Raw genomic sequence first — 27,059 nt, forward strand, 5'->3', positions numbered from 1 at the left:
GACCACTTTAGGGAATAATTAAATCAGATGAAAACCAAATCCAAGTATTTCAAGATAGGGAGTACCCAATATAATCTGTTTCATCAATTCTAAGAAAAAATTCTTATTGTATTTTTTTTCACATTTGCAGCCTCTCTGAACTTGGGATGCATCTTGCATCGACTGCATTTTCGATCACTGTCAGCCAGGGGGCAGTCATGATATTCCCGTGCAAACACCTGCCACTGACACCTTAGTCAGGTAGGCTCAAAATGTGCCTTTTAAACTTGGTGAAAATTATGGAAGCAACAGCGGTGAACAATAAAACAAGTAACCTCCAATTAGAACAAAGTAATTGCGGTTACGAAGTAGAACGTAATTACTATGAAAACATGATTCATTCACGCAAGAGCTGTTTCTTGAGAACCTATTATCCCCAGGAGCACTGTTCTGGGTGCTCTCGAAATACTGCAGCTGACCTCAGTGAGCTTCCAGCCCCGGGGAAGGAAGGCAGACCCAGACACTGTCAGGCATCTACTCTGGGAGAGGAGCGTCCAGGGCGAGGTCAAATAGCGAGTGACAAAAGCAACCAGTGAGGAAAAGAAGGTTGACGCAGCAGAGGCTGAGAGAGTGGTGGGCAGGTACCCAGACTGGGGAGGAGGCAGAAGACCTTATAGGAGATGATGGTAAGGACTTCAGAGTTTTATTCTATGTGATGGGAAACTAGGGTTTTGAGTAGGGGAGTAACCTGGTCTGATTTATATTTTAAAGAGATCACTCTAGCTATGCTGCGAATAACAGAAACGGGCAAGAGTGCACAGAGGCCACTGGCGGGAGCCCATCATACAGTGCCTATACAGACTCGGGACCTGAAGACGACAACGGGGGTCTGGATCAGCGGGGCAGAGAGGGCAGAGAAGGTGTAGTTCAAGGGTCGAGCCCCAAAGGATCTCTGACTGGCTGGAAGTAGGGTGTGGACATGGAGAGGCAGGACAACTCCAGGGTTTTTGGCCTGAGCAAGGAGATGCCTGATAAGCCGCTTACCAACTCAGGAAAGCCTGGGGGCGGAGCACTGGGGGTGGGGGGAGACAGGAACGAAGAAGCCTACACCGATGGGGAAGTGAGCGCAGCTAAATAAAAAAGCCCAGAGTTCCGGGCAGAGGGTGGGGCTGGGGCTACTGTGAGACCAGCAGATTCGCGGAGAGGGGCAGGTCGCTGGTGACCAAGCACAGAGAAAACCTGAACCTGACGTCGGAGCCCAAGGGCGCCCTATGCTGCCAGGTCCACAAGATGAAGAACCAGCCAAGGAGACGGGAGAAACACTGGCCATGAGCTTAGAGTAAAAAGGGAGGACATGTAATTGTACATAAGATATAAGAAATAAAATTATTAAACGATGTTTTCGTATATTCTTGCACATAAAAAGGATGTAAATCCTCCAACGCGCAGCAGCAAAATGCAATCGAGGCCCTTCCATCTGTCACGGAAAACTGCCTCTTATTACTATAGAAAAAAAGCAAGTGTAATAAGACATCTGTCAGTTCCATAAACCAGGAATCAGTTCTTCTGTGTACTCTATGTCCAACCTCCTGGAGCAGCGGAAAGCTGGCTTTCTCCTTGTCTCACTTTCCTCGAACCCCCTCTCCCTTCCCCTCCCTTTTTCAATCACTAGAGAAATTAATCCAATTTCCAACCGAAAATCCTGAAATTGCCCTAAGCAGACTTAATAGCTACTTAGTGGTAAAGCCTACTAAAATAAGGTAATAGATTTCTAAAATTTGGAATGCATAAAGATTTATGTTACTAAAGTACTGAGGACTCCTAATTCATATCCTACCGAGAAGCCCACCCACCATGCAGTGCTTGATGTTGCAAAGCTCCTAATTAGAATTTTCCAATTTTCTGAGGTTTATTAGTGCATCAACAGTACCACCTTGAGATGGCAGAAGTTATAAATTGTTATTCCTCCTTAATTTATAAGCTACTGCTACTAAATTTCACCACAGCAAATTGGTTTGTACTGAGTCGTTAGAGGAACAATACAGTAGATAATAAAGCACATTTGCACAGGCAGCATTTTTGGTATAAAAATTCCCCCAACTAGAAAATACATGGTTTTATTGATGTTATTCTCCAATATCCCATTTTAAAAGATGACACAGTCCCAGAATTTTTGCTTTTGTGGTGATGCTTTCATAGAGATGTGTCACCACCGAATGTTTGCTATGAACCACTTGTTCTAGGTTATAAAGTTAAGTATAAAATAATTACCAGGTTATTTCCAGATTTACAGAGTGCGGAGCTTTTTAAAGCCTTAAACCATCTATACATTTGTTAGCAACAGGCTTATGATAACTGTTCCATTTCTCATTCCCTGTTATCATTGAACAGTGTTTTTGACCAAACAGCAGAGGATAGGGTGGAGGAAGGGTTTCTGCCTGGGTTAGACGGTCAGAAGCATGGTAAATAGAAACTGACGTCTACATACGCCTCATGAACTTTTAAGCGATCCATATACCCTGCTATTCATTTTCGCTCCTCCCTAAAGACTTTAATAAATATTCCTAATCCATTTTTGAGATGATAAGTCCTTATTACTGAACACTAAGTATTGGATAGGAAATACTAAAAACAATTAAAGATGATGTTGACAGCCTTCAAAGTAAGGTCACCTCATTCAATTTCTGCGATAATATCAAGGTAAGAAAGCTGGATGTTCATTGGATCTATTAATTACATATAAAGAAAATCTATTTATATACAATACCATGACTTTCCCCCCACCTCAATTTTAAGTGGCACAAGGACACACAATTATAGGAACCACTTTTATGAGCAGGGCTTACCTAGAAAACTATATTCTATTATTCTATGAATAAAAGGCCCAAATGAGCCTTATCTCTTTAAGGACACACAATTCTAAACAGTTACGTACAATAAATATTAAAGGCCATGACCACAATTTTTTTGTGTTCTATTCCGACGGAGAGATAACCAAACTTGTTCAGGTAGCATTCAAATTAATCTGCTCCTCATGCTGACATACATACTATTCTGAGTGACAGCCAAACAGAATACAGGATGTGTATGTAGGCCTCCTCCTTTCTGGATACTATCAGAGGTTACTTTCAAACCCCAGCCTTCCCACAGTCGGGTTAGCAACCAACAGGCTTCCTTCCTTGCCACCAGCATACTGGGACATGAAGGCTCGGTGCATATTTTAAGTCAGAGGTGGGCAAACTCTTCCTACAAAGGGCCACACAATCTGTTGCAAGTGTTCAACAACTCTGCTTTGTAGAACAAAAGCGGGCATGGATACTACGTGAATGAATGCACATGGCTGTGTTCCAATAAAACTTTATTTATGGACACTGAAATGTCAATGTCATGTAACTTTCACAGGTCATAAATATTCTTCTTTTGACTTTTTAATTATTAAAAAATATAAAAACCATTCTTTGCGCATGCGCTGTATGAAAAGACAGTGGGTCTTCCTGGCCTACGGGCCACAGTCTGTGAACCCCCTGTTGCAAGCCTCTTTCGAAGTCTCTCTTGCAAGCTCTGCGCAGGTGAGGTCTACAAATCTAGTTGTTAAAACTTATGAACCTGACTGTTAAGTCGGCTTCATGTCTAATATGCCCATCAGGTTTTGAAGAATCCCCTGTTTAAATGTGTTATGTTCCTGGTAACAAATCCTGGGGTAAGTCCAGGTGTCAAGAATGTGAGACGACTAGTTCTAGGGTCTACTTAGGGTTTTAAGATTGCTTGAAACAAGACCAGCTTCCAACAAACCAGCTTCCCTGGATGAAATGCTTCAGGTTTTCTTCCATGATCCTAGAATCAAGACTCTTCATGATCCTAGAATCCTTCAGGAAGATTTTGAAACCATGGATTGAAAGTGAACACGGTAAAGGTTGTGGCTGGTCCTACCTATTCTTTGGTGCTTTTTTCTGCACCTGGCCTGAAACGCCAACAGCCTTTAGAGCCATCTTTGTTTCATGCTGCAACTGCTCTCTCCATCCCAGAATCGCTCACTTCTCCACGGCCTTCTTTCCACTCTTCAGGACTGGAAGGGGTTGGGGAGTGTGGGGGTGGGGGAAGGGCTAGCGATTCCATAAGAATAAGGTACAAAAGGATCTGGAGTGTTTTCGTCCTTTCTTTTCAAACTTGGAATCCTTAAGAAAGGGCTACTGTTGCGAAGGAGGGGAAAAAAAAAAAGACTGTGCTCTCTATTTGTGTTTTCCTGAAGCAGTCTGGGATAGGAGGTTCACTGTAGGAATGGATTCCTATGGAACTGAGTAACAATTTCTAGGTGGCGGGATCTGGACACTGAATAAAAACCCATTTAGTGTGAAGTGGATCAAACTTTTGGAAGCTTTTTTGGACCCCAGCTGGAGATCTATAGGTTTACCCCAGTAAGCCCTGCCATCGAAGCCTCCAGGAACACACAATGGCCGTTTGTGTGAAGAATGCAAGCTTCTCAGTTTATAAACCCTTCAAAACAATACTTACTGTTTTCTATGGTTGGGTCGTAGGAGTCAACAAATTGGCCTTCAACGAACTGAATCGTCAATGAGGATTTCCCTATAAAAGAGAGCAAAAGCTCAGTATGTATTGGCATATTAAAGTAACAAAAAATTTAATTCTACTATTTTACAAAAAAAACCCCTAACAAGATGAAGAGATGGAAAGTACTGGGATCAGAATACATTCCTTTAACTTCTGGGCAATTTCAAAAAGGAAATAAATTTCATGAATTTGCTCTATATGACAGGAATTTAAGCAATTAAGCTATTATGAATTAAACACTTTTGTCACATTAACAATATTACTGACCAACAAGCATATCACATATTCTGTTAAAGGTAAACAAACTCTGAAATAAGGTCTCAGCTAAGGCTAATTTCCTCTGGTGTCCTTGAAATGTGGATATTAACTTTAATACAGAAATTAGTGAGACAGGGTTTATTTCTTTAGGCTCTTTCATATATGGCTATTAGAAATGTTACCAGGTATAGTTTTTAAATGGGGGAACCTGAGACTATGTAACACAAGTCTTTATTTAAAAAATTCCTTGAAGGTAGAAATTCTGTCTCAGCCATTCAGTATCAAAGGCCTAGTGATGTCAGGCACACAGAAGACAATTAAGAAATATTCTGGACTTCACAAAATAACTGCTAATAATTGAGCCTGTCTAAGAAATCAAGAGCGACAGCCCTAAGTTCTCACCCCTCTGTTACCTAAAAAGGACTTTAGACCAGGGCACTCTGTAAAGACAGTGCAACGACAGTCCAGGACATGATGGAAGTGGTCCCTTCCAGATTTCACCCTAAACCCTTTCTCCTCTTGTACATTCTCAGAGCACATTCTTAAGATGTTAGGTTTTAAAAAGATTTATTTATTTGAGAGAAAGTGCACGTGCATGTGAGCACGGGGGCTGGGGGGAAGGGGGCAGAGACAGAGGAAGAGAGACTCTCAAGCAGACTCCCTGCTGAGCATGGACCCCCCCCCCCCACACCCCCGATGTGGGGCTTGATCTCAGGGCCTTGAGATCATGACCTGAGCCGAAACCAAGAGTCAGGATGCTTAACGGACTGTGGCACCGAAGCGCCTCAACATTTTAAAGTAATCTCTACACCCGAGGTGGGGCTTGAATCTACTAGCCCGAGATCAAGGGTCGCACGCTATTCTGACTGAGCCAGCCAGGTGGCCCCGCAGAGCACTGTGAATTTTAAACACATGCTCCACACGCTTGCTGCGTCTCACTGAACTTCCATCTCAGAAGATCTTCAGGGAGAGAGGTTTATACAAGGAACCTTCTACTCCTGGGGTTTAGGTTGTGCTTGCCTTCCTCCAGTCCGTGCGGAAGGTAGTTGACAGGTGGCATGTTTTCACAAACACAGATAGGCACATGCTTAGAAATTAATGAATTAATAAACCGGTTTAAGAGTGGGAGCTGTGGGGAAACAACTAGAAAACGCCCCAAGTTGGCGGGCCTATTTTACTCCTCACAAGCAGTTAAACACACAGTTCAAAGCGTTTCTGAAATTATTAAAACCTGAAATCATTTTCTACAAAGCAGCCTCCATGAGCTTTTGACAATGAAATGTTACCCTCCCTGCTTAAAACCCTACTGCAATTAGAATAAATTGCCAGCTCCTAGCCAAGGCCCACAACACCAGGCCCTCTCTGCCCCAGGCCCTGCTCTGCTGCCACTGCTCCCCTCCCTGGACCCTCCCAGGCTCCAGTCTCATCCCCCTGTCCCTTTGTTCCAGCCATCGCCTCAGATCTCCGCACATATGACTCACTTTGTCATTATTCTGGTCCGGGATCAAACACCCCTTCTTCAGAGAAGCCTCCGCTAAGACCACCCCAACTACGGCGGCACCCACACCCTACCGGTCACTCTGTCACAGCCATCCTGCTTTGTTTCTTTTTAGTGCTTGACGTTTTCTGACTCATTAGCCCACCAAGACCAGTATGGTGGCCGAAGCGCTGCGGACACTCATTTCTGAACGAATGAAATTAAAACTCACGTGTCCTAAGGGCACTCTCATACATTCCAGATATTACACAAGATCTCAATTTTATATACATACGTGACAAGGAAACACAGTTCAACAGGAATTAAGAAACAGTTCTGTCGTATTTATTTTGGGAGGCAACCACAGGCCTGCCCGTGCTCGACAGGATGCGGGGGTCATCCAGGAGCACACACATTGCTAAGGGATTATGTTCAAAAGGAATCATGTTATCTAAGCTAGCTCATAAGGAGCATTTAGCTTAAAATACAGCAAAACTATTTTATGAAATGAAACAGCAAAGAAAAAAAAACTTCTATTAAGTCATTAGCACAACTGAAAAAGTTAAAGGAATAAGAAAATTCTTATTTACATTGAATGCTATGGCTTAAAGCAAAAGAAATTTAATTAGAAAGAAAAAAGAGAGAAGAAACTTCTTTTGGACTTCTGAAGAGTACTTCTACACACTCTGGTGGGCTTCTGAAACCCTTCTGTAGGCTACTGGGGATTTTCCGGCTTGTAAATGGAAAGAAGGAAGGAAGAAAGCAGAAGGTAATTTTTTCTTAAGATAAACGGGCAAGAGTTACAATGGATTAAAAGGATTTTTACACTTTTTCCAAAGTAGAACCAGATTAAAAATAGTGAAAGAAAGGGGTTAGTATGGTATACGTGATAAGCCCCCCAAGAGGAAGGCAGGATACATAGCTGTCGAGGGCCTTACTGCAGGAATGAAGGGATGGGGGACAGGAACCTCAGGCGTTACCACAGGAAACTGAAGAAAGTTACATTAAATAAGATTGCATGAGATTAGAGCAACAATGGAGTTTTAGATGAACAAGTGGACCACATTTTAAAAATATAATCATTGGTACATATCCAAAGAGTTCCTTGTTTGCACCATGAAGGGCAGAAATTATCTGACAGGCTCAACTAACATCTGACTTGAAAAACGCAAAGAATCATTCCGGCACAAGCAGACAGTGTAGTCCAACCCAAATCACAATACAGGTTGACAGCAAACTCTCATCTTCACGAGTAACTGGGACACCCGAATTTAAAACTCTAGTCTGTAGGGAGCAAACTGGCTTTCTCAATCAGTTTGGTCCTGGGAGAAGGGGACTATCCATTAGCAGAAGCAGGACTGCAGAAAAGCTTAAGCCTCCCCTGGGTCTCTCCTCCTCGGTTCTCTCCCCTAAGGGGAGATCATTAATTATTTAAATTAAGAAGGGACAGGAAGACTACATTTGCTAACATGACACAGCGGGTTTTTTGCTGTTTCCATTAAAAAGTAGAATTATTAAACAACTAGTGTTGAAATTTTCATATTAATCTTAGTAAACAAATCCCACTGCTCATCATGTTCTCCGTCCTGGCTCCAGCAATTTCTGGCTTTCAGGGACACGGCTGTCCTCTAAAGCAGCAGCTCGGCTCTTAGGTCAAGCTTCTGTGCAGTGTGCTTGCAGCTACAAGAGGCACTGCTTTGTACAAATGATGTTCTTTACTGGATTATCTCTAACATCGCCCCCTTGTTATAACGTCACACATTTACTCTGGCTTTTGCATTTATCAAATTCAGATTCTGAAACACTAGTTATTTCCTGAAGATGTTTCATGCTCTCTCTCAGTGGGCTCAAATTTGTACATCCTGAGGAGGACCTCAAATTCCTGATGGGCTCTCTGGAGAAATGATGAAACAACACAGGAGTGATTTGAAATAAACTGAAAGGCATCACCTACCCAGATGTGTGTTATCAACACAAAGAAGGGCACGGATCACTCCTTTTATGACAATAACATAGTACCAAAAAGGCGTGAAAACAATATATCCCAACATCCCACAACTACCTTCCAAATATTCTTCTGCCACACTAAAAAACAACTTCAAAAATATCCTACAGATTATTTTTGAATAAGTTTCTTCTAAACTTCTACCAGGTAAACACAGGATTTATGTATTTCTTTTTTTTTTTTAAAGGTTTTATTTATTTGAGAGAGAGAGGGAGAGTGAGCATGAGAGCAAGCAGAGCAGGAGGGAGGAGAGAGAGGCAGAGGGAGAGGGAGAAGCAGGCTTCCCGCTGAGCAGGGAGCCTGATGCGGGGCTCGATCCCAGGACCCTGGGATGATGACCTGAGCCGAAGGCAGACGCTGCACCAACTGAGCCCCCCAGGCGCCCCGAGGATTTATGTATTTCTTGCCAAGGATAAGTTTGTTCACCCAGCATTTTCACTACAGAAGATACAGCTGCAGGGTTGTTGACTGATTACTGCAAAATAGGCACTGTATGTAAAACGTCTTAAGAGCTTCCAGATGAATTCTGAACTACTTTTCATGATTATTCACCTTAAAAAACCCACTACTTTTATATATTCCCTCCCCCTCCCTCCCCCACCAGCATTCTATGGAACAGCCGACAGGTTACTTGTTCATTGGTACATAATAGGAAGGAGTAGGTTTCAATCTACCAACTGGTCTGTCAAGTCATTTGGCACAAGGGTCCAGTGGGAACAATGTAATGTATCTGGGACACAATCCATTCTGAGGACTGCTTTCGTTTTCACCTCAAGTTCTTAACATCACCTTACAGGACCCTGCTGTCCGCATGTATAAGCTAACAGTCTAGCCTCAAAGCTTCACTGGCATTGCCACCAATAATTATCTCCATGCCACCTCGTGTGCGTACCGTGGAACACTGGCTGGTCACCCCTCCCAGACGACTCCACCTCCAACGCCTGCAACCCCCCTCATTACCAATCACAAGCAGGACGGCGTACTCTCCCAGCGCCCTCACTTTCTGACTCCTGTCCAGGACATCTCTGGAAGCAATGTTTTCAAATCAGGGGCTGTAACCCACCAGGTCATGATATTAATATACCGAGCTATGATCAGTACTGTTTTTAAAGAAAGAGAACACCAGAGTGGACGGCAAATAATAAAGTTCTGAAACTTTTCTTTCAGTCAAACATACACGACTGGGTCACAATGTAAAATAGGTTTCTCACCGCAGGCTGCAGTCACAAAGGTCAGAAAGACACTACTCTAAATGACCACATCCTGAACCTCCGATCTTCACCACGCTTCACTTCCTTGCCCATCACTTTAAGCCCCAAGATAAATCACCGTCCGCTACTATCTTGTCTACCCTCCAATTTCCTTTCTCTGGGCTCCTTGAAAAACCCTCTGATCTTAATCTAATCATTTGCCTTTTGGTGAGCCTGTCGAGCTCAGCTGCAGGGAAATTCTGCAATCATGTCGGTTAACAACTATTCTCAATCTATGCTCTTTCCGCCTTCCCCCTGGCTGTGCCAAGGCCTCAGGAATCCTCTCTGGAGCCCTCTCTCCTCCTGCAGGAGTAGTGTAAATGTGGTGCCAGCAGCATCCCAGGTAACCTATTACAAATGCAAAAAAAAAAAAAAATTTTTTTTTAAAGATTTTATTTATTTATTTGACAGAGAGAGGACAGCCAGAGAGAGAGGGAGCACAAGCAGGGGAAGTGGGAGAGGAAGAAGCAGGCTCCCAGTGGATCAGGGAACCTGACGTGGGGCTCAATCCCAGAACGCTGGGATCACGCCCTGAGCTAAAGGCAGACGCTTAACGACTGCGCCACCCAGGCGCCCCTACAAATGTAAATTCTTGAGCCCCAACCAAACCTCCTGGGAGGACTAACAAGCTCCAGCCCCGTTTGGCTGCGCACTAAAGCTGAAGCAGCATTGTCTGTGGGAAATAAATTCAAATTTAACTGATCATTCAAAGTCACTTTTCTCTTCCAACCTCCAGAACGTCCCTTCCAGCAGCTCAGATCGTAAGTACTTCAAGAATATTTAAGATGAGCCAGGGCACTTGTGAAGTGGTGCCTAACCTCAGAGGGCACCCGTGTGACCACCTCTTCTTTCCACAAATGCTATTCTGGCCTTTTGTGTTCTGAATCCCATTCCCTCCCAGTCTCCTCTAAATTCTCCTCCTGAAATAGCTATGAACACGTTCTCAGCTTCTACTGCTTTATGCCATCCCAAGTGGTTGATTAACGGTGCCTCTGAAACACCGAAATCCGTACCAGCCAAGGAGAAAGGCCTGGAACAGACCCTCCAGAGCACCTTCCGAGGGAGCAGGGCCCTGTCCACCCTTGATTTCAGACTTCTGACCCCACAGCTGTGAGATGATAAAGGTCTGTTCCCCCTCCATTTGTGGTGTCCTGTTGCAGCCACCCCTGAAAATGAATACCCTTCTTTTGTCTTTCAATTTTAAACAACTTTATTATGATAGAATTCATATACTATATACTTTAACCACTTAAAGAGCACAATTAAGTTTTTAGCATATTGACATGGCTGTGCCATCGTCACCACAACCAATTTCAGAACATTTTCATCACTCCAAAAAGGAACCCCATACTTGTCATCCGTCACTTCCATTCTGGTGGGTGCCCCCCCGCCCCCCAGAATCACTGAGCTACTTTCTGTGTCTGTTATTCAAAAGAACTCAAAAGGAACCCAATAAACTAGGCAAAGACTTGAACAGACACTTCACAAGAGATCTATGAATTACCAATAGGTAAATGAAAAGATGCTCAACCTCCCTAGTCACTGGGACAATTCAAATAAAACCACGACCTACACATTAGCATGGCTGAAGTTAGAAAGTTCGAGGCCCTGAGCATCAGTAAGGATGGAACTCTCATTTGTTGCTGGTGGGAGTGTAAAATGGTACAAATGTATCAGGAAACAGTTTGGTAGTTTCCAACAAAACTATACACTTAACATATATGTGGCCTGTGCAACCCCACTCCTAGCTATTTACCAAAGAAAACTGATCACATGTCCACAAAGACGTAAGAAATGCTTCTCACAGCTTTATTCTTAGTAGTTAAATACCGGAAACAAGCAACAGATGACAGGAGAAAGAGACCATGACACGGCCATATGATGGAATACTACTCAGCGGTAAAAAGGAACTACATACACATGTGACAACCGGATGAATCTCAAAAACATCACGCTTTTTGAAAGGAGCCAAAGAGTCTTCACTGTACGGTTCCATTTATATGAAACTGCAGAACAAGAAAAGCTAATCCATGGTGACAGGAAGCAGATCGATGGTTGCCTGGGAGTGGGGGTGGGGTATGAGGGAACGTTTTGGGATGACAGAAGTGTTTTGTATTTTGGAGTAACGGTTGCCCAGGTGAATAAATCTATCAAAACTCATGTAACTTTACACTTAAAATGCATACTTTGTTATATGTAAATTATACATCAATAAAAACTGATTAAAAAAAAGTAGAAAAAGGAGAAAGACATTTACTATTTCTCACTGAGCAGAACAGGATGGTGATTAGCTACGTCACCGCAGGCAGTTTTCCTGAGTCTGTCTCCTTGTTTGTAAGCTGGAGGTAATAACAGCACCTACCTTACAGATGGCTGTGAGGTGTAAATGAAAATACGCGTGGAATAGCTGGTACGAAGTCCTCACTAAATGTCCCTATTAGTAGTAATATTATCAACCGATCTTAAGACTAAAAGAATCAGCTTGGGAGAATAATTTATTAGACGTAATTATTGAATGCATTTATCTGTAATCTAAGAAAATGACATATACTAACAACTACTTCAGCTAAAGCCTCAAAATAACATGACGGGGAGCCTGGCTGGCTCAGTTGGTGGAGCGTGTGACTTGATCTCGGGGGATTTTCGGTTCAAGCCTCACCCTGGGTGTAGACATTACTTAAAAAAAAAAAAAACACGATAAAGAAATCATTAAGTTTAAAAATACACCCCCCCCAGCAGTAAATTACCAACTGCTCAGTCAACCACCACTGCAGAACAGACCACCCCAAAACTTAGCGGCTAATACCAACAGCCACGGAATCCGTTCTCGAGTTTGACAACCCGGGCTGGGCTCAGCTGCGCCCTCTGCTGGTCTGGCAGTCACTCCCTGGTGGGGGGCTGGGGGGCCTGCCACCTTCCACATGTCCTCCTCGCCTAGTACGCCCACATGTTACTTGTAGCTCCAGAGAACACAGAAGGGGAGGACGCTGATTTCTTAAGGAGTAAAGCTGGTACTGGCCCATCGTCATCTCTGCAGCATTCTGCTGATTCTAGAGTGTCCGAGGGACAGGGCATGAACACCAGGAAGGTGTTTCTCTGGGAACCACCAATAGAAAGGACATCAGTAAAACAACTCAGTCTGCAAGCAGCAGAAAGACTGCAGAATCACCTGGGGTTATAAATGGACTGCAACCTGAACATATCATCATTATTAAAAGGGCTAGAATAACAATGAACTGTATGAAGGTTCAACAACCTGTTCCTTACGTGATACACGATGCCAATTAGAGGCTTACTAAAGCACCGCCCCCACTTCAGTAAAAAATGTGTGGTTCTCTGTCAATGGCAGGTGGTTGTTTTTTTTGAGGGGGTGGGGTGATATGCATATACATCAGGGTCACCAAGGAAGCCTTTTAAAAAGTACACTTACCTCACCATTCTAATTGAAAAAGGTGGTGCATAAAAGCTCGTGTGTCGTGTCTGCCGTGATTCTACTACACATGCCCGTCCCTACAGCATCTCCATCAGTCAGAGGAAGGCACATAGGTTCACTAGAACCTACAAGCCAGACACCGTTTTAAGAGTTTGTAAAACATTTTCATATGAATTATCTCATTTGTTCCTATGAATTAACCAGGGCTGACATCATCTCATTCTTTCTCATACCCCCTTCCCGATTTTTAAAAATAGATGCTAGGTGAGAAAAAAACCAAGGTGCACTTATTATTACGACAAATACAAGACAGAATGAACAAGCAAAACTGGTTCATAAAATTATTAGTCATTCAAATACTTCCCGGGTGCTTACTATCGCCAAGCATGATGCTATCAGACGTACACCACTGAGGAGAATACGAGAAAGAAGTTTATATTAAAACATAAAGATTTGAGCTACATAAATGAAGACTTTTATTAACCGTCAGGGTTACTAAACTGAAAGAAAAACAAAATTCTGCCAAGAAAGGCTATGGAACTATTTCCCTCAAGAGTTTTAAAACAGGAGATCCATTTCCGTGGGATGATTCAGAGATACGGCCGAGCTGGAAGGCAGGGACAGACCTGATAAACTGCAGGAAATTCAATGTTTGGCAACAATGAAGAATAAATTTTGCTACGTATGTGGCCAAAACTGGGGAGAAGGCTGGGGTTCAGGGAGGAAAAGAGCTAGAGAAAAGCAAACGAGATAAATTCTCAAATTATAACACAATCTTTAATATATAGAGAGCATGAAGTTCAAGACTCATCAAAACTAGTAATAAAAACACTAGGAAAATGAAATGAGACATTCATCAGCACGAGTGGTTATTTATAAAAATTATTTCCTCAAAAGGCCTTTAAGAATCTACAATGATCCATTTATGAGCACCAATTCATTCCTCCCTATTCCTGTGCTGTCCCACAGTGGGGAGCCAGTGGGCAGTGGACACTCGAAACATGGTTGGTCCTGAGACGTGTCATGCGTAGTATAAAACACACAGAAGATTTCAAAAGCTTACCATAAAAAAGTAACAAACATCAAAAATATTCAATATATATTGAAATAATATTCTGGACATAGTGGGCTAAATTAAATATATACTTAAATTATTTCAACTATTTCTTACTTGCTTAACGTGGTTACTGACAATTTTAAATTCCCTATGTGGCTTGCGTTATATTTCTGTTGGACAATGCTACTTTACACCATGGTTTAAGGGTACAGGAACAGCCTACGTGTATACACTTAGCTGCCTACCAAAAAGATTTCCACAGAAGTTTAAGAAATGGAAGCTATGTCCATTTTGTGTATAGTCCAATTTTTTTGTTTAATAGTCATGTGGAAACATGGTTGGATTAAGACAACATTTTATAAAAACACATTTCACACATTTTGGTAGCAGTTACTTAGAATGAAGAAGTCTAGGGGCACCTGGGTGGCTCAGTCAGTTAAGAGTCTGACTCTTGATTTCAGCTCAGGTCTTGATCTCAGGGTTGTGAGTTCAAGCCCTGCATTGGGCTCCACACTGGACATGGAGCCTACTTAAAAACAAAAACAAAACAACCCAGAAAAGTCTAGAGATGAAGCCCGGCTCCCAGTCTCCCCAAAGCAAGGAACGTCCTTGTAGATGGACATGAACCCTCAGCACCCTGCCTGGCGGGGTGAGCAGTGTGAGTGTGTGTGGCCAAGTGGGTCTCGCAACCTCCTGTTTCCAAGGCAGCAGGGAAACAATGCCACAGCAGGAAGGTGTGTTTGGGCACACCCTCAGGCGACAGGGGGACGCAGGAGCAGCATACCCTCAGAGTCCCAAACGCAGGGACAGCCACCTAGCTCTAGGACCACGGGAACTGTGTGGGTCCCTGCTAGCGCCTCTGTAGCCAGAAAGCAAGGTGAGTGTGCCGATCTGGCAGGTACATAAATGACTGTGGTCCACCGCCAAATCCTGGTCTACCCTTCCTCCCTTTAGCCAACGGCACCCTTACCCACTCAGGGCCCCCCCGCGAGCCGAACCGCCTGAAGGGTATCCTTAACATCTCCCACACCACAGTCTTGGCAAGTCCCTCCTCGTCACTTCTCAACTCTGCCTCCTCATCCTGCCCGTCCTACACCAGTCCCTGACACCTTGGCTGGTGAACGTCAGTACGTGGCTGGTCCTGGCACTTCCGTTCCCTGACTGCCCATCCACCTCAGGGGGCAGCGGGAGGGATCTTCCTGAGGATACAGAACAGGAGAATCAGCAACTACAGACCAGGGGCCAAACGTGGGCCACAGTCTGGTTTTGTACAGCCTGGGAACTACAAGTGGCATTTACATTTTCAACTGGTTGAAAAAAAAAAAAATCAATGATATTTCATGGTATGAAAATTAGATGAAATTCAAATGTCAGTGTCTGTCAATAAGGTTTTATCCGCACACAGCTACACTCACGGATGTGCTGTCTACAGCGGCTTGCTTGCTGCAAAAGGCAGGAGCGCAGTGACTCTTGAAACAACACGGGTTTCAACTACACCCAGGTCCACTTACATGCAGATTTTTCCTGATAAAACACACGATAGTACTATACATGTATTTTCTCTTAAGATTTTCTCAGTAACATTTTCTTTCCTCTAGCCTACTTTACTGCAACAATACAGTATATAATACATATATTTACAATATATTTACAGAAAAAGTTTGTCAGTCCTGGCGTAGATGATCATCTTATCTGTTGCTTAAAACTCGTCACTGACTTTCCTCTGTTTCTAGGGAAAAGTCTAAAACTTTCACAAGGCCTACAAGGCTGGTTTGTTTTTTTTTTTTTTTTTAGACTTTATTTATTTATTTGACAGAGATAGAGACAGCCAGCGAGGGAGGGAACACAAGCAGGGGGAGTGGGAGAGGAAGAAGCAGGCTCATAGCGGAGGAGCCTGATGTGGGGCTCGATCCCACAACGCCGGGATCACGCCCTGAGCCGAAGGCAGACGCCCAACCACTGTGCCACCCAGGCGCCCCTACAAGGCTGTTCTTGATAGACAGTCGGCACACAGATAAATCCCTCCCTGCCCACTCACATCGTACTCTTCTCAGCCTCATTCACCATTCCTCGGTCAGCCACACTGTGCCAGGCTCCCACTCATCCTTTGGGAGCTTTGCATATGCCGCTCCTTTTGACTGGAAGGCTCTGCCCTTCTTCCCCTACCCCACTCACCCCCACCCTCTGCCTGACTAACTCCAGCTTTAACAACAGTTCTTTAGGGATCGTTCTCTACCCCCACCCATGGTTACAGGAGCTCTCCCCTCCATGATTTCTCTCATTTATCCCAACTGTATTTAAATAATCATCTGTGTAGTGGCCCAATGAGAGTGCTGGCTCCAGACTATGGCTTAAATTCAGATCCTGGCTCAGCTACTTAATGTCTGACCTTGGGCAAACCATTTAACGTTTTTATTGCTCAGTTTCCTCATCTGCAAAACAGGCATCATCATCATCATCATCATCCCCCCTACCTCACAGAGTTTAAGGGTGCCCATACCGCTAATGCTTTAAAAACCACCATATTAGTAGTAGCAGTACTGTCTCCTGTGACTCCCTCACTAGATGAAGCTCCCTGGGCAGGGATCAGGACCGCCTTTGCCTCTGTGACTAAGCACACACTGTCTGGCATACAGTAGTGACTGATCTGAACATTTAATGAACGCCTATCTAAATAACATATGACACCTAATCCACACAGTGTCCTCTACAAGCCGTCATTTTAGCAGTTCAATCTTCTGGGGGACTGAAGTCCTTTGGAGAGCTGACAGAAGCCAACTCTTTCCCCAGAAAATAGGCCCATGATTTCAGGGAAAGCTCATGACCTCCAAGAACCACTCCTCTAAGTTGGCAATGCTCCTCAACACGTGACACCCAGCACTGGAGACACTGCTCTACGTGTGGTTCAGAGTGAGTGCCGGTTAACTAAAATGCCCAGAAAATTAACCCAGGTCCTCAACCTGTACGCACTCAGGAGACCTCTTCTGAAACATAAGCCTAAGACTGTACGTTTCTTTCTTTTTTAAAAAGATTTATTTATTTGAGAGAGAGAGTATGTGCACATGAGCGGGGGAGTGGGGAGAGAGAGAGAGAGAATGCTGAAGCAGACTCCGCACTGAGTGCTGAGCCAGACATGGGGGCTCAATCCCAGGACCCCGGGATTATGACCTGAGCTGAACCCAAGAGTTGGCAGCACAACCGACGGCACCATTCAGGCGCTCCAAGACTTTACATTTCTGGCTGTCCTTTCCTCCAGGAGCCATCTCAGTAACGTTCCAGCCCAAACTTCGTTCGCAGAGCTCTCATGTCTCCGGTCAGGCATTCCAGCCCCCTGGCATACTCCAGGCCACACAAGCCTGGTCAGAGATTCGCCTACCACATATAGTTCTTGTCTAGCATGTGGATCGGAGATTCCAGTGTTTTCTCACTTCCCCTCCAGCCACAGAGTGTCACATTTTACCTTGGTGCGTCCAGTTTGCCAAGGTCACCTTGAGCCCTCCTCCCCCCTTGATGTTAGCCACTGTGGTTGGATTTTACCACTTACACTTTTTACTCAAGTACCTATAACAAGTCATGGACAATAATAAAAAGAACCAGGGTGCTTGGGTGGCTCAGTGGGTTAAGCGTCTGCCTTCGGCTCAGGTCATGATCCTAGTGTCCTGGGATTGAGCCCCATGTCCAGGCTCCCTGTTCAGTGGGGAGCCTGCTTCTCCCTCCTCCGTTTTTGCTCTTGCACATGCGCTCTCTCCCTCTCAAATAAATAAAATCTTAAAAAAAAGAAAAAAGAGTAAGAAAAACCTATATTTTAAAATATTCTCTTTAAAATAAATTCTAAATGTGATTTATTTTTCAAAACCAGCAAAATGTCAGCTGGATGCATTTATATCTGATACAAGTCTTAGAAAAGCATTTCGTTTCATCAAACTACATTAACTGTAGGAGCCGATGTTTTCATCTCCACATGCACAAATTATTTACCGTGATGCTGTAGTTGTAACATTCAACTTTTGATCTTGCAAGAAGCAGGATCACATATCTTGTTAAAACACCAATTTCTGTTTCAAGAGTCCCTGAGAAGTCTTTCTGCAAGCAAGTAAGCACAACAAAGAGAAATGAGGGAGGGGGAACAGGGAGGGAAGGGGGACACCAACCAACCGAGAACATGAGGGAGTTCATTTTATTAGGGTCCTCAAACTGCCCTCCTTTCCCTTGCCCACAGAGCGCCAGACTTTTGCTTCTAGCGCCTCTGTTCTAAATTAATCTCAATGTAGACTTCAGATTCCAATGTCCTATACGGAACTCTTTTTTCTTATCAGAGGCCCAATATACCTTTAAGAATATTAAAAAGACTAAAGCAGCATTCCAGGACCTCTGTTTTGATATATTAAATGATATTTCTAAATCAAGCAAGCAATTCATGATAAAGCAGTTTGCACTGTGACAGGTACATGGTTAAGACAGACTGTGAGGACTGTATCACTTAAGGCTTACTTTGGTACTTCATGATAAACAGTTCCAGAACTAAGAATAAAGGTTCTCTCAAGGGTGATCACTCAAGACCTGATAATGGTTTAACTTACAGAATCATGTCCAAGTTCAGTTCTGACTTATTCAAATAACTAACTACGATCCACTCATGGACAATATTAAAGTTAACTCCTTATTTTAGACCTTCAAGTAAGAAGAGTGTTGTATATTTCTGACTTCATAATCACAGGTAGAGATGGCTGTTTCTGATTTTGTGATAATGTTGCTGTTGGTACTTAAGTACCCCCCTGCACCCCAATTCTCATGCTTATATTGGAAAACCGTGTTATTAGCATACAAATCCTGATATGCTGCCATCCATGGCAATTTTTACTAATCTCTGGGAGCCTCACCATCACCAGATCAAAAAATGACACTCACCCCAAACTGCACCACAATCAGAGGCCACGCCAACTGGCTTTAGGTACCTTAAGTCTCCCCATACTCTTAGTAACCCACTGCTCACTACTCAGAAGGAACGGTCTCTTGAAGTTCCTGCAAGGCCCTGCCTCATCTGCAGCCCCTGACCACCTCCACCTTCATTTCCTCCTCCCACCACGTTCTCTGCTAGTCACCCTGCCTCCTTCAGTTCCCAAGCATGCAAGCTCCTTCCTGCCTCACCATCCCTCTCTCCTATGAGGCGACAGGGCCTCTTCTGGAAGGCTCCTCCAAGACCGTGGTGACCAGGCCCCTTGAGTAGCATCCAGGATGCAGCCACTCTTGATTCAATTCTGCACAAGAGCAAGTAGCAGTCTAGCAAGGTTCTGCACACCACGACTCAATGAGTCTCAGAGTGTAGCCAGAGACACTCTGGGGGGCCCTTGAGACCTTTTCAGGGGGCTCATGAGGTCAAAACTATTTCTACCACAATACCAAGCTATTATTTGCCTTTCCCACTATGTCCATATTTGCACTAATGGTGCAAAAGCAATGCTGGCTTGGTACCCTTTAGCACGGATCAAGACAGTGATTACACACTGTAGTGGAAAGCCGTGTAGTCTTCATGACCATGACCCGCAGTAAAAAAAAAACAAAACAAAAAAACACACCAAACTATTTTTACTTCCTTGAGGAAGCAGTAAAAATGATTAATTTTATCTTGACCCTTAAGCATGCCTTTTTAATATCGTGTGACCAAATGAGATGTATACACAAAGCGCTCCCACATCCTGAAGTGTGATGGCTGTCTTGAAGAAAAAAGCACGTGCGCCACTGTTTGTGAAGTGATCTGAAAATAGCCACTTTTATCACAGAACTGCATTTTTACTTGCAAGAATGACCAACAAACGATCATTATTTCAAATAGTTTGTATTCGGCAGGCATCTTCTTGAAATGAAAGAAATGAGACTGTCACTTCAAGTAAAGCTGGTAGCACTTTGCCAATGAGCCAATTCAAACCCTTAGGAGGAAATCAGAATTTTGGAGAACTTGCATCACTCACAGTAAGCTTAATTAAAGCTTCCCAATATTTACATTTTTTTTCCTAAAGAGACTGATGGTGATATTAAAAAACGTGATTAAGAAGTTTGTATGCTGGGGCGGCCTGGGTGGCTCAGTCGGTTAAGCATCCAACTCTTGGTTTTGGCTCAGGTCATGATCTCGGGGTCCTGGGATGGAGCTCCTGGTCGGGTCAGGCTCTGCTCTGTGGGGAGTCTGCTTGAGAGCCTCTCTCTCCTGCTGCCCCTTCCCTGGCTCACAGGAGTACTCTCTTTCTCTCAAATAAATCTTAAAAAAAAAAAGTCTGTATGTTGAAATGTATCAAAATGTGGAAGGATTTGCATAACAGTGAACCATTCTTTTTGAAATAACCAAGATATGACGTTACAAGATCAGTCACGGGTAGAAGACACATCCAAAGTGCAAAATAAAGCAATGGAATTCAGTGTAACAGAGTAGAAAAAATTCTTCCACATGATTTCAGGTTGCATATTACAACTAACCACCTATGGAGCTGAAACCACCACCAACACCTACGGAGTTCTGGCAAGTATCAAAGAACATAAACAATTACCTGAAAAAGGTATTAAAATACTCCTGGGTGCCTGGGTAACTCGGTTGGTTAAGCATCTGACTTTCCTCGGATGGTGATCTCGGGGTCCTGGGATCAAGCCCCACATCCCCGCTCAGTGGGGAGTCTGCTTCTCCCGCTCCCTTTGCCCCTCCCCCCACTCATGCGTGTAAGCTAATAAATAAATAAAACCTTGAGAAAAAAAATACTCCTCTCTTTCCCAACAAGGTATCTTTGCAAGGCTGGATTTCCTTCACATGCTGCGTTAAAATAACACATTGCAATGGAATGAATTTAGAAACAGATATGAGAATTCAGCTGGTTTCAAAATCAGACATTTAAAGATAATTGCAAAACTATAAAACATCCTGTCAAAATCTTAGTGGGCTTTTTTTTTTTTTTTTCAGGAGCTGACAAGCTGGACCTAAGATTCATATGGAAACACAAGGGATTCATAATAGGCAAAACAATCTTGAAAAAGTATAGAGTATAAAGACTGACACTTCCCTATTTTGAAGTTTACTATAAAACTACAACAATCAAGATAGTGTGATAACTGGCATTAAAGACAGACATAAAGGTCAAAGGAACAGAATCCAGGAACAAACTCTAACATTTATTATGGTCACCTGGTTTTTGACAAGGATGTCAAGATAATCCAGTAAGAATGGTCTTTAATAAAAGGTGCCAGGACAACTTGATATCCACATGCAAAAGAATAAAGTTGTACCCCCATCTCCTACCATATACAAAATTAACTGAGTAGATCATAGATCAAATATGTCAAAGTTAAAATGATAAAACACTTAAAAGAAAACATAGTAGTAAATCTCCATGGCTTTGGATCAGGCAACGGTTACTTAGACATGACACCAAAAGCACAGGTCACCAAAGAAAAAATAAAACTGGACTTTGTCAAAATTGAGAACTTTTGCTTCAAAGGACATCATCAAGAAAGTGGAAAGACAACCCCACAGAATGGAAGACATCATGTACAAATCTCATGTGATACCACTTCACACCCATAAGCACGGCTAAAATAAAAGAGACAACCACAAGTGTTGACAAGGACGTAAAGAAATTGAAACCAACATTCAATTGGTGGGAATGTAAAATGGCACAGCTGCTGTGGAAAACACAGCAGTTCCTCTAAATGTTACACACACGGCACCTGGGTGGCTCAGGGAGTTAAGGGTCTGTCTTTGGCTCGGGTCACGATCTTGGAGTCCTGGGATCGGGCTCCACGTTGGGCTCCCTGCTCAGCTGGGAGTCTCCTCATCCTTCCCCCTCTGCCCCTCCCCCTGCTTGCATGCGAGTGTGCATGCACACACACTCACTCTCTCTCTCTAATGAATAAAATCTTAAAAAAAAAAAAAAAATAGGGGCGCCTGGGTGGCTCAGTCGTTAGGGGTCTGCCTTCGGCTCAGGTCACGATCCCAGGGTTCTGGGATAGATCCCTGTGTAGGGCTCCCTGCTCCGTGAGCCTGCTTCTCCCTCTCCCTCTGCCTGCTGCTCTCCCTGCTGTGCTCTGTCAAATATATAAATAAAATATTTAAAACAATGCAGTTAATTATATTAAAAAAAAAAGTTATACATAATGACCCAGCAATTCCACTCCTAGGAATACACCCAAGGGAAATGGAAACATATGTCTACACAAAAATTTGTATAGGAATGGTCATAACAGCATTATTCATAATAGCCAAAATGTAGAAACCACCACATGTCCATCAATTGACAAATGTATAAATAAAATGTGGCATATTCAAATAACAGAGAATCACTTGGCAACAAAAGGGAATTACTGGTATACGCTATACAACATGGATGAACCTTGAAAATATTCATGTTAAATAAAAGAGGCTCATCACAAAAGACCACGTGTGTATGCTTCCATTTACAGGAAATGTCCAGAGTAGGTAATTTCACAGAAAGAGAAAGCAGGTGGATGCCAGGGGCAGGGGTGAGTGGGGGAGTGTGTTAACAGGTACAGAGTTTCTTTTTGGGGTGATGAAGGTTATTATGGATAGATATAACCCACTTGGACATCAAAGTAACATTTGGCACTGAAGTATCAATCACAAATCCAAGTCTGACTATCGTCTTGTACAGAACAAATGAACACCCCCCCCAAAGTTAATTTCAATCTTCAACACAAGGTGGCCACTACAGGACTACCCTACCCACAGGTGCACAACCAAAATGTTACTGAGTGCCTGAACACACAACTTCACAGGCTAATGTTCCACCTTCAGCATTTTCAATGGAATGTGTCAGGAAAGGATACAGTAATTTAAAAAGACAGTAAATCAGAATACAACTGGATTGTATTTTATTGGGAACAAATTTAATGACATTTTTCCCTATGAAGTATCCAACTAAAAGGTGCACCTTTTTTACTACCTAAAACACTTTGACAAGGTAATAATTTGAGTTACTTTTGAATTGTCTTTTACCAAACCACAGAGTTATTTCATTTTCTCTTTTATGATCTTTCACATTCCTGTGATCCTCTCCCTTTTTTTTTTTTTTTTTATGATTTTATTTATTTAACAGAGAGAGCCAGCAAGCGAGAGAGGGAACACAAGCAGGGGGAGTGGGAGAGGAAGAAGCAGGCTCCTAGCAGAGAAGCCTGATGTGGGGCTGGATCCCAGAACGCGGGGATCACGCCCTGAGCTGAAGGCAGACGCTTAACAACTGCGCTACCCAGGTGCCCCAATCCTCTCCCTTTTGTTAATCTCAGAGACTTTTATAGGACAAAATTTTTTTTGATTATAGCCTGAGGATAAACTAGATTATCAAAGCCCTCTGCAGAAGATTCCAGCGAAGGATGTACCAGATTTTATTCAAGGATCGTTACCCGACACATTTTTAACTTGTTTAGTTACCTCCTATCAGAGGACTACTTGTTGTATTAGAAACAGTGGATGTAAGGGAGCTCAAACATTTGCCACCAGTGAAACAATTAATACAAAGAACTCCCAGAGAGCCAGACTGCGTTATAGGTGACGTGTCCTTAAAAGCTTAACATTGTAAATAACAGGAAAAGTACTTCAGGAAAAAGGGTTGTACGATTTACCTGAGAATTATACATTCCTCAGTGGCAGTTTTATCGGTGTTTAAAAAAAAAAATCCAAAATTTGAAAGCCAAGTAAAACAATCATAGCATTTAGTAGTTTTATCTAAAGGCAAACTTTTAAAATAAAATTTGTGACATAAGTCACAATGACAAGTACCCTACTAGTCAAGCTGAGATAAGATATTTAATCAAGAGAAAATTCTAAGAAAGGTGTGGTTTCTAGCTGAGGCTTTTTCAAAAAGATTTTACTTTTAAGTAATCTCTACACCCAACAAGGGCCTGAAACTCACAACCCTGAGACCCAACAGTCACACACTCCACGGGGTCAGCCAGATGCCCCTTTTTCTACCACTCTTTACCGTCAGTCAATACGACACACAGCTCAGCATCACAAAAGAACAACCTAGAAACACATATACTCAAACTTCCCTCGTATAGCACCACATGCAAGTAAACATGTCCGTAAACTCTTCTTAAGTCTAAATACGGAGTAATTCTCTGAAGAGCGGCTAGTACATAGCATCAGGGGAATACTTCCTTTTTTGATGCTGGCAAAACGAAAGGCCCACAAACCACAAAGTATCTTGGTTCCTAACAAAGGTAAACAACGTTAAAATCAAAGGCAAAGGTTGGGAGTAATTTAAACTCTCCAAAATACCTTTTACTTTAATCATCACTACACTTGAAGTAGGATATAGTAATATGACATATGGAAGGCACAGCGAACAGGGACCAGAACTTAGTTTGTACCTCACTGGAGGCTAGCTGAGCACAGTATTCCAAAATAGATGTTTGTGAACAGAAGGCGAAGGGGTGACCTGTCACATCTGGGTCTTCAGGGGGATGAGGATTAGATGGAAAACAAAATAGAATGGATCTCAATCGGACATAAGGAACTTCTTCAGCAAAACCGCAATAAAACACTAGACTTGCTTATTACTGAAGACTAGAATCACCATCTGGAGAATTTCAAGGAGTAAGTCAGTACCTTTAGGACATTCTCTCAAGTTAAAACAGGTAGCCCAGGTAGAGGTCACCTGCAAATTATTCAGAGACTGCTATCCTCAACTAGTGAGCACTGTGCATCTATGTATCTGGTTAGAACTCCCTCCCGAGCCAGGATATGTCCTCTTCCCACTCTTCAAAATGCCAAGGAAATAAAGAGAAGAGAGAAGCAAGGGCTGGGTGATTCAGTCTGCCAATAAAGGTTCGGTTCCACACGGGCATTTGGGGAGTGGACTGCTAGTGATTTTTAAAAGCCTCCATGTGATGCGTGGTTACTTCAGAGCGGCAGCTGCTAAGGCCCTCACCCATTCTTCCCCCACAAACAGACCTATGATTTGGCACTGCATCATACAAGAGTTATCCCTCTGACTCTTGGCACCCCCTATCTCTACACAAGCATCTCTCAGCCTTTGATTTCCCCCCATTCTTATGATTCCTCCACCCCCCCCCCCCCCGGCACTTTGACGAGAGAGATGATAAAAGGATGAGTAAGCATGCTGTAGCTGATCTTGGTCAAAGAGCACAGACCCTGGCACCGGCGGTGGAAAACGGGGGTGAGGAAGCAGAAGAGAAAGCGGACTCGGGGAGTTCATCAGTGGGTAGGAGGCAGTTACAAGCTTTCCTATGGCAGTTATTGTTGCCTCCTTCTGCAATCACCATAGACTCCAAACCTTCGCTTTTACCTCCCTCCCCCAAGATCAAGTGCACATTTTCCTTAGACAGTTACTTCTTAAAAACAACACGAAAAGATAAACGTAATTTCTCCAGCCTTCCGGTTGTCAAAGACAATAAAGCCTCGCCCTGAAGCATGGTTAAGTTCAACGGTTCTGTTTTCTCACTCGTCTTCCGGCACCCCGTCCACCCCCGACCCCACCACAGACCACCCCCGTTCAGCAAAAAGGCGACTGCCACGAACAGTTTCAAATATATGTCAACCTTTGGGGGGGTGGGGGGGAAACCCCGGCAAACTTCTGAATTACTTCAACAGCCCGGTTACAAGTACCTGACCTTATTTTTTCCCGAAGAAAAATAGGACACAGAGAGATCAGAAATCTCATTTTCTCTGCCTTCCTACTTCGGTCGCTGGCCACATCGAGGGGGCTTTCGAAGAGGGCTCTTTCGGGTTTCTTCGGTAGGAAACTTGCCCTCCGTAGCCAAACGTCCTTTAGGTCCCTGGTTTTCTTTAAAACGCTGAACTTCGCCACGGATAGAAAAAACCCAAGGTGCTGTTTCCTTTGTTAAAATCCCCCGGACTTTATTTAATTTGGGGAGGAAAGGCCGCTGGCAAGATCGCGACAGCCAGCCGCAAAAAGGTGGAGAGAAGACAGGTGCGACTGCTCCCTGCGGCGGTTCCGGCCGGGAGCAGACCCCTCCGCCCGCTCGGCGGCCCCGGGCCACGCCGGACCTCCCCGTCCGCCCGCGGCCTCCCCAGGCACGTCCTCCCGAGCCCAGGCCGCCCCCCGCCGCCGCCCCACGGGGCCCCGGCCTCGCCGCCTCCGCTCAAAATGGAGGTGGCGGCGGCGGGCGGCTGGTTACGAAACGCGCGGCCGCCACATGGCCGCGCCGACCCCAAACTTGGCCGGGCCGCCGCGTCCCGGCGCCCAGGCGAGGCTGGGCCCGGGCGCGGAGGCCGCGCGGCGCCCGCCACTCACCCACAGACCGGTAGCCCAGGATCGCGATCTTCCGGGACTTGGACTGCGGCATCTTGGCGGCCTCCTCAGCCCCGGGCCAACCACATCAACCGCGGCGGCGGCGGCTCCTGTGCTGCGATCGGCGGCGGCCGCGCCGGGGCAGAGCGGCATCCAGGGGCGGGGCAGGCGGGCGCGGGCAGGCGCGGCAGCCTGGGCTCCTTGCTCGCGCGCCCAACCGCCCGGAACCGCCGCGCGGCCCCGCCCCCAAACACGCCCACGTGACCGCCGCCGCCGGCCCCGCCGCGACTCGCGTCAGCACCGCCCTCCCCGCCGCGGCGGCCACCCCCGCCCTCGAAAAGCACGGGGGTGCGTCGGGCGACGTTTAACTTTAAGGGGAAATAGAGAGGACGCCAAGATGCCCCCGGAAAAGTCACGACTAAAACTCGCTGCGTCATGACCCTCCCACCCTCTTCCGCCGCTGTTTAATTACGCCAGTTCTTCCCGGGCGCTGATTGGATAGCTCCCGCCCGCCCGCGCGATGACGCGACGGAAACTCCATCTCCGATTGGGGGCGGCTAGGAGGCGGAGCCGAGGGCGGGGCTGCTCGCCCAGAGCTAAAAATAAATTCCGGCTGCGACCCCGCGGTTGCGCGCCGAGTGAAGTTTGAAGGATTCCAACGTCTCAGGCGTTGGGGGCGGGCGGGAGGGGCGGAGAGAAGCTAGCTCCCTAGTGATTGGTTAGAGCAGGGCGGGGGGCGGGGCAAACTGTGGGGAGTGTGGT

General features: G+C 44.6%; 1 protein-coding gene across 2 annotated transcripts in view; it reads right to left on the reverse strand.

The window, feature by feature from the left end:
- RHEB (Ras homolog, mTORC1 binding) overlaps positions 1 to 26,528 on the reverse strand; it is a 41,543-nt gene extending 15,015 nt beyond the window's left edge. Inside the window, exons 1-2 of one of the 2 annotated variants that reach the window (XM_026479185.4) lie at positions 26,301 to 26,528; positions 4,492 to 4,563 (exon numbers count right to left, since the gene is read on the reverse strand). In XM_026479185.4, the coding sequence (XP_026334970.1) occupies positions 4,492 to 4,563; positions 26,301 to 26,352 (124 nt within the window). In that variant the 5' untranslated portion in view covers positions 26,353 to 26,528. Of the gene's footprint in view, positions 1 to 4,491; positions 4,564 to 18,006; positions 18,107 to 26,300 lie in introns of those variants that run through there. The other variant, XM_026479186.4, reaches the window with a different exon arrangement.
- Positions 26,529 to 27,059: the final 531 nt, after the last annotated feature.

The sequence above is a fragment of the Ursus arctos genome, unplaced genomic scaffold (assembly GCF_023065955.2).
Source record: "Ursus arctos isolate Adak ecotype North America unplaced genomic scaffold, UrsArc2.0 scaffold_3, whole genome shotgun sequence".
NCBI lineage: Eukaryota > Metazoa > Chordata > Mammalia > Carnivora > Ursidae > Ursus > Ursus arctos.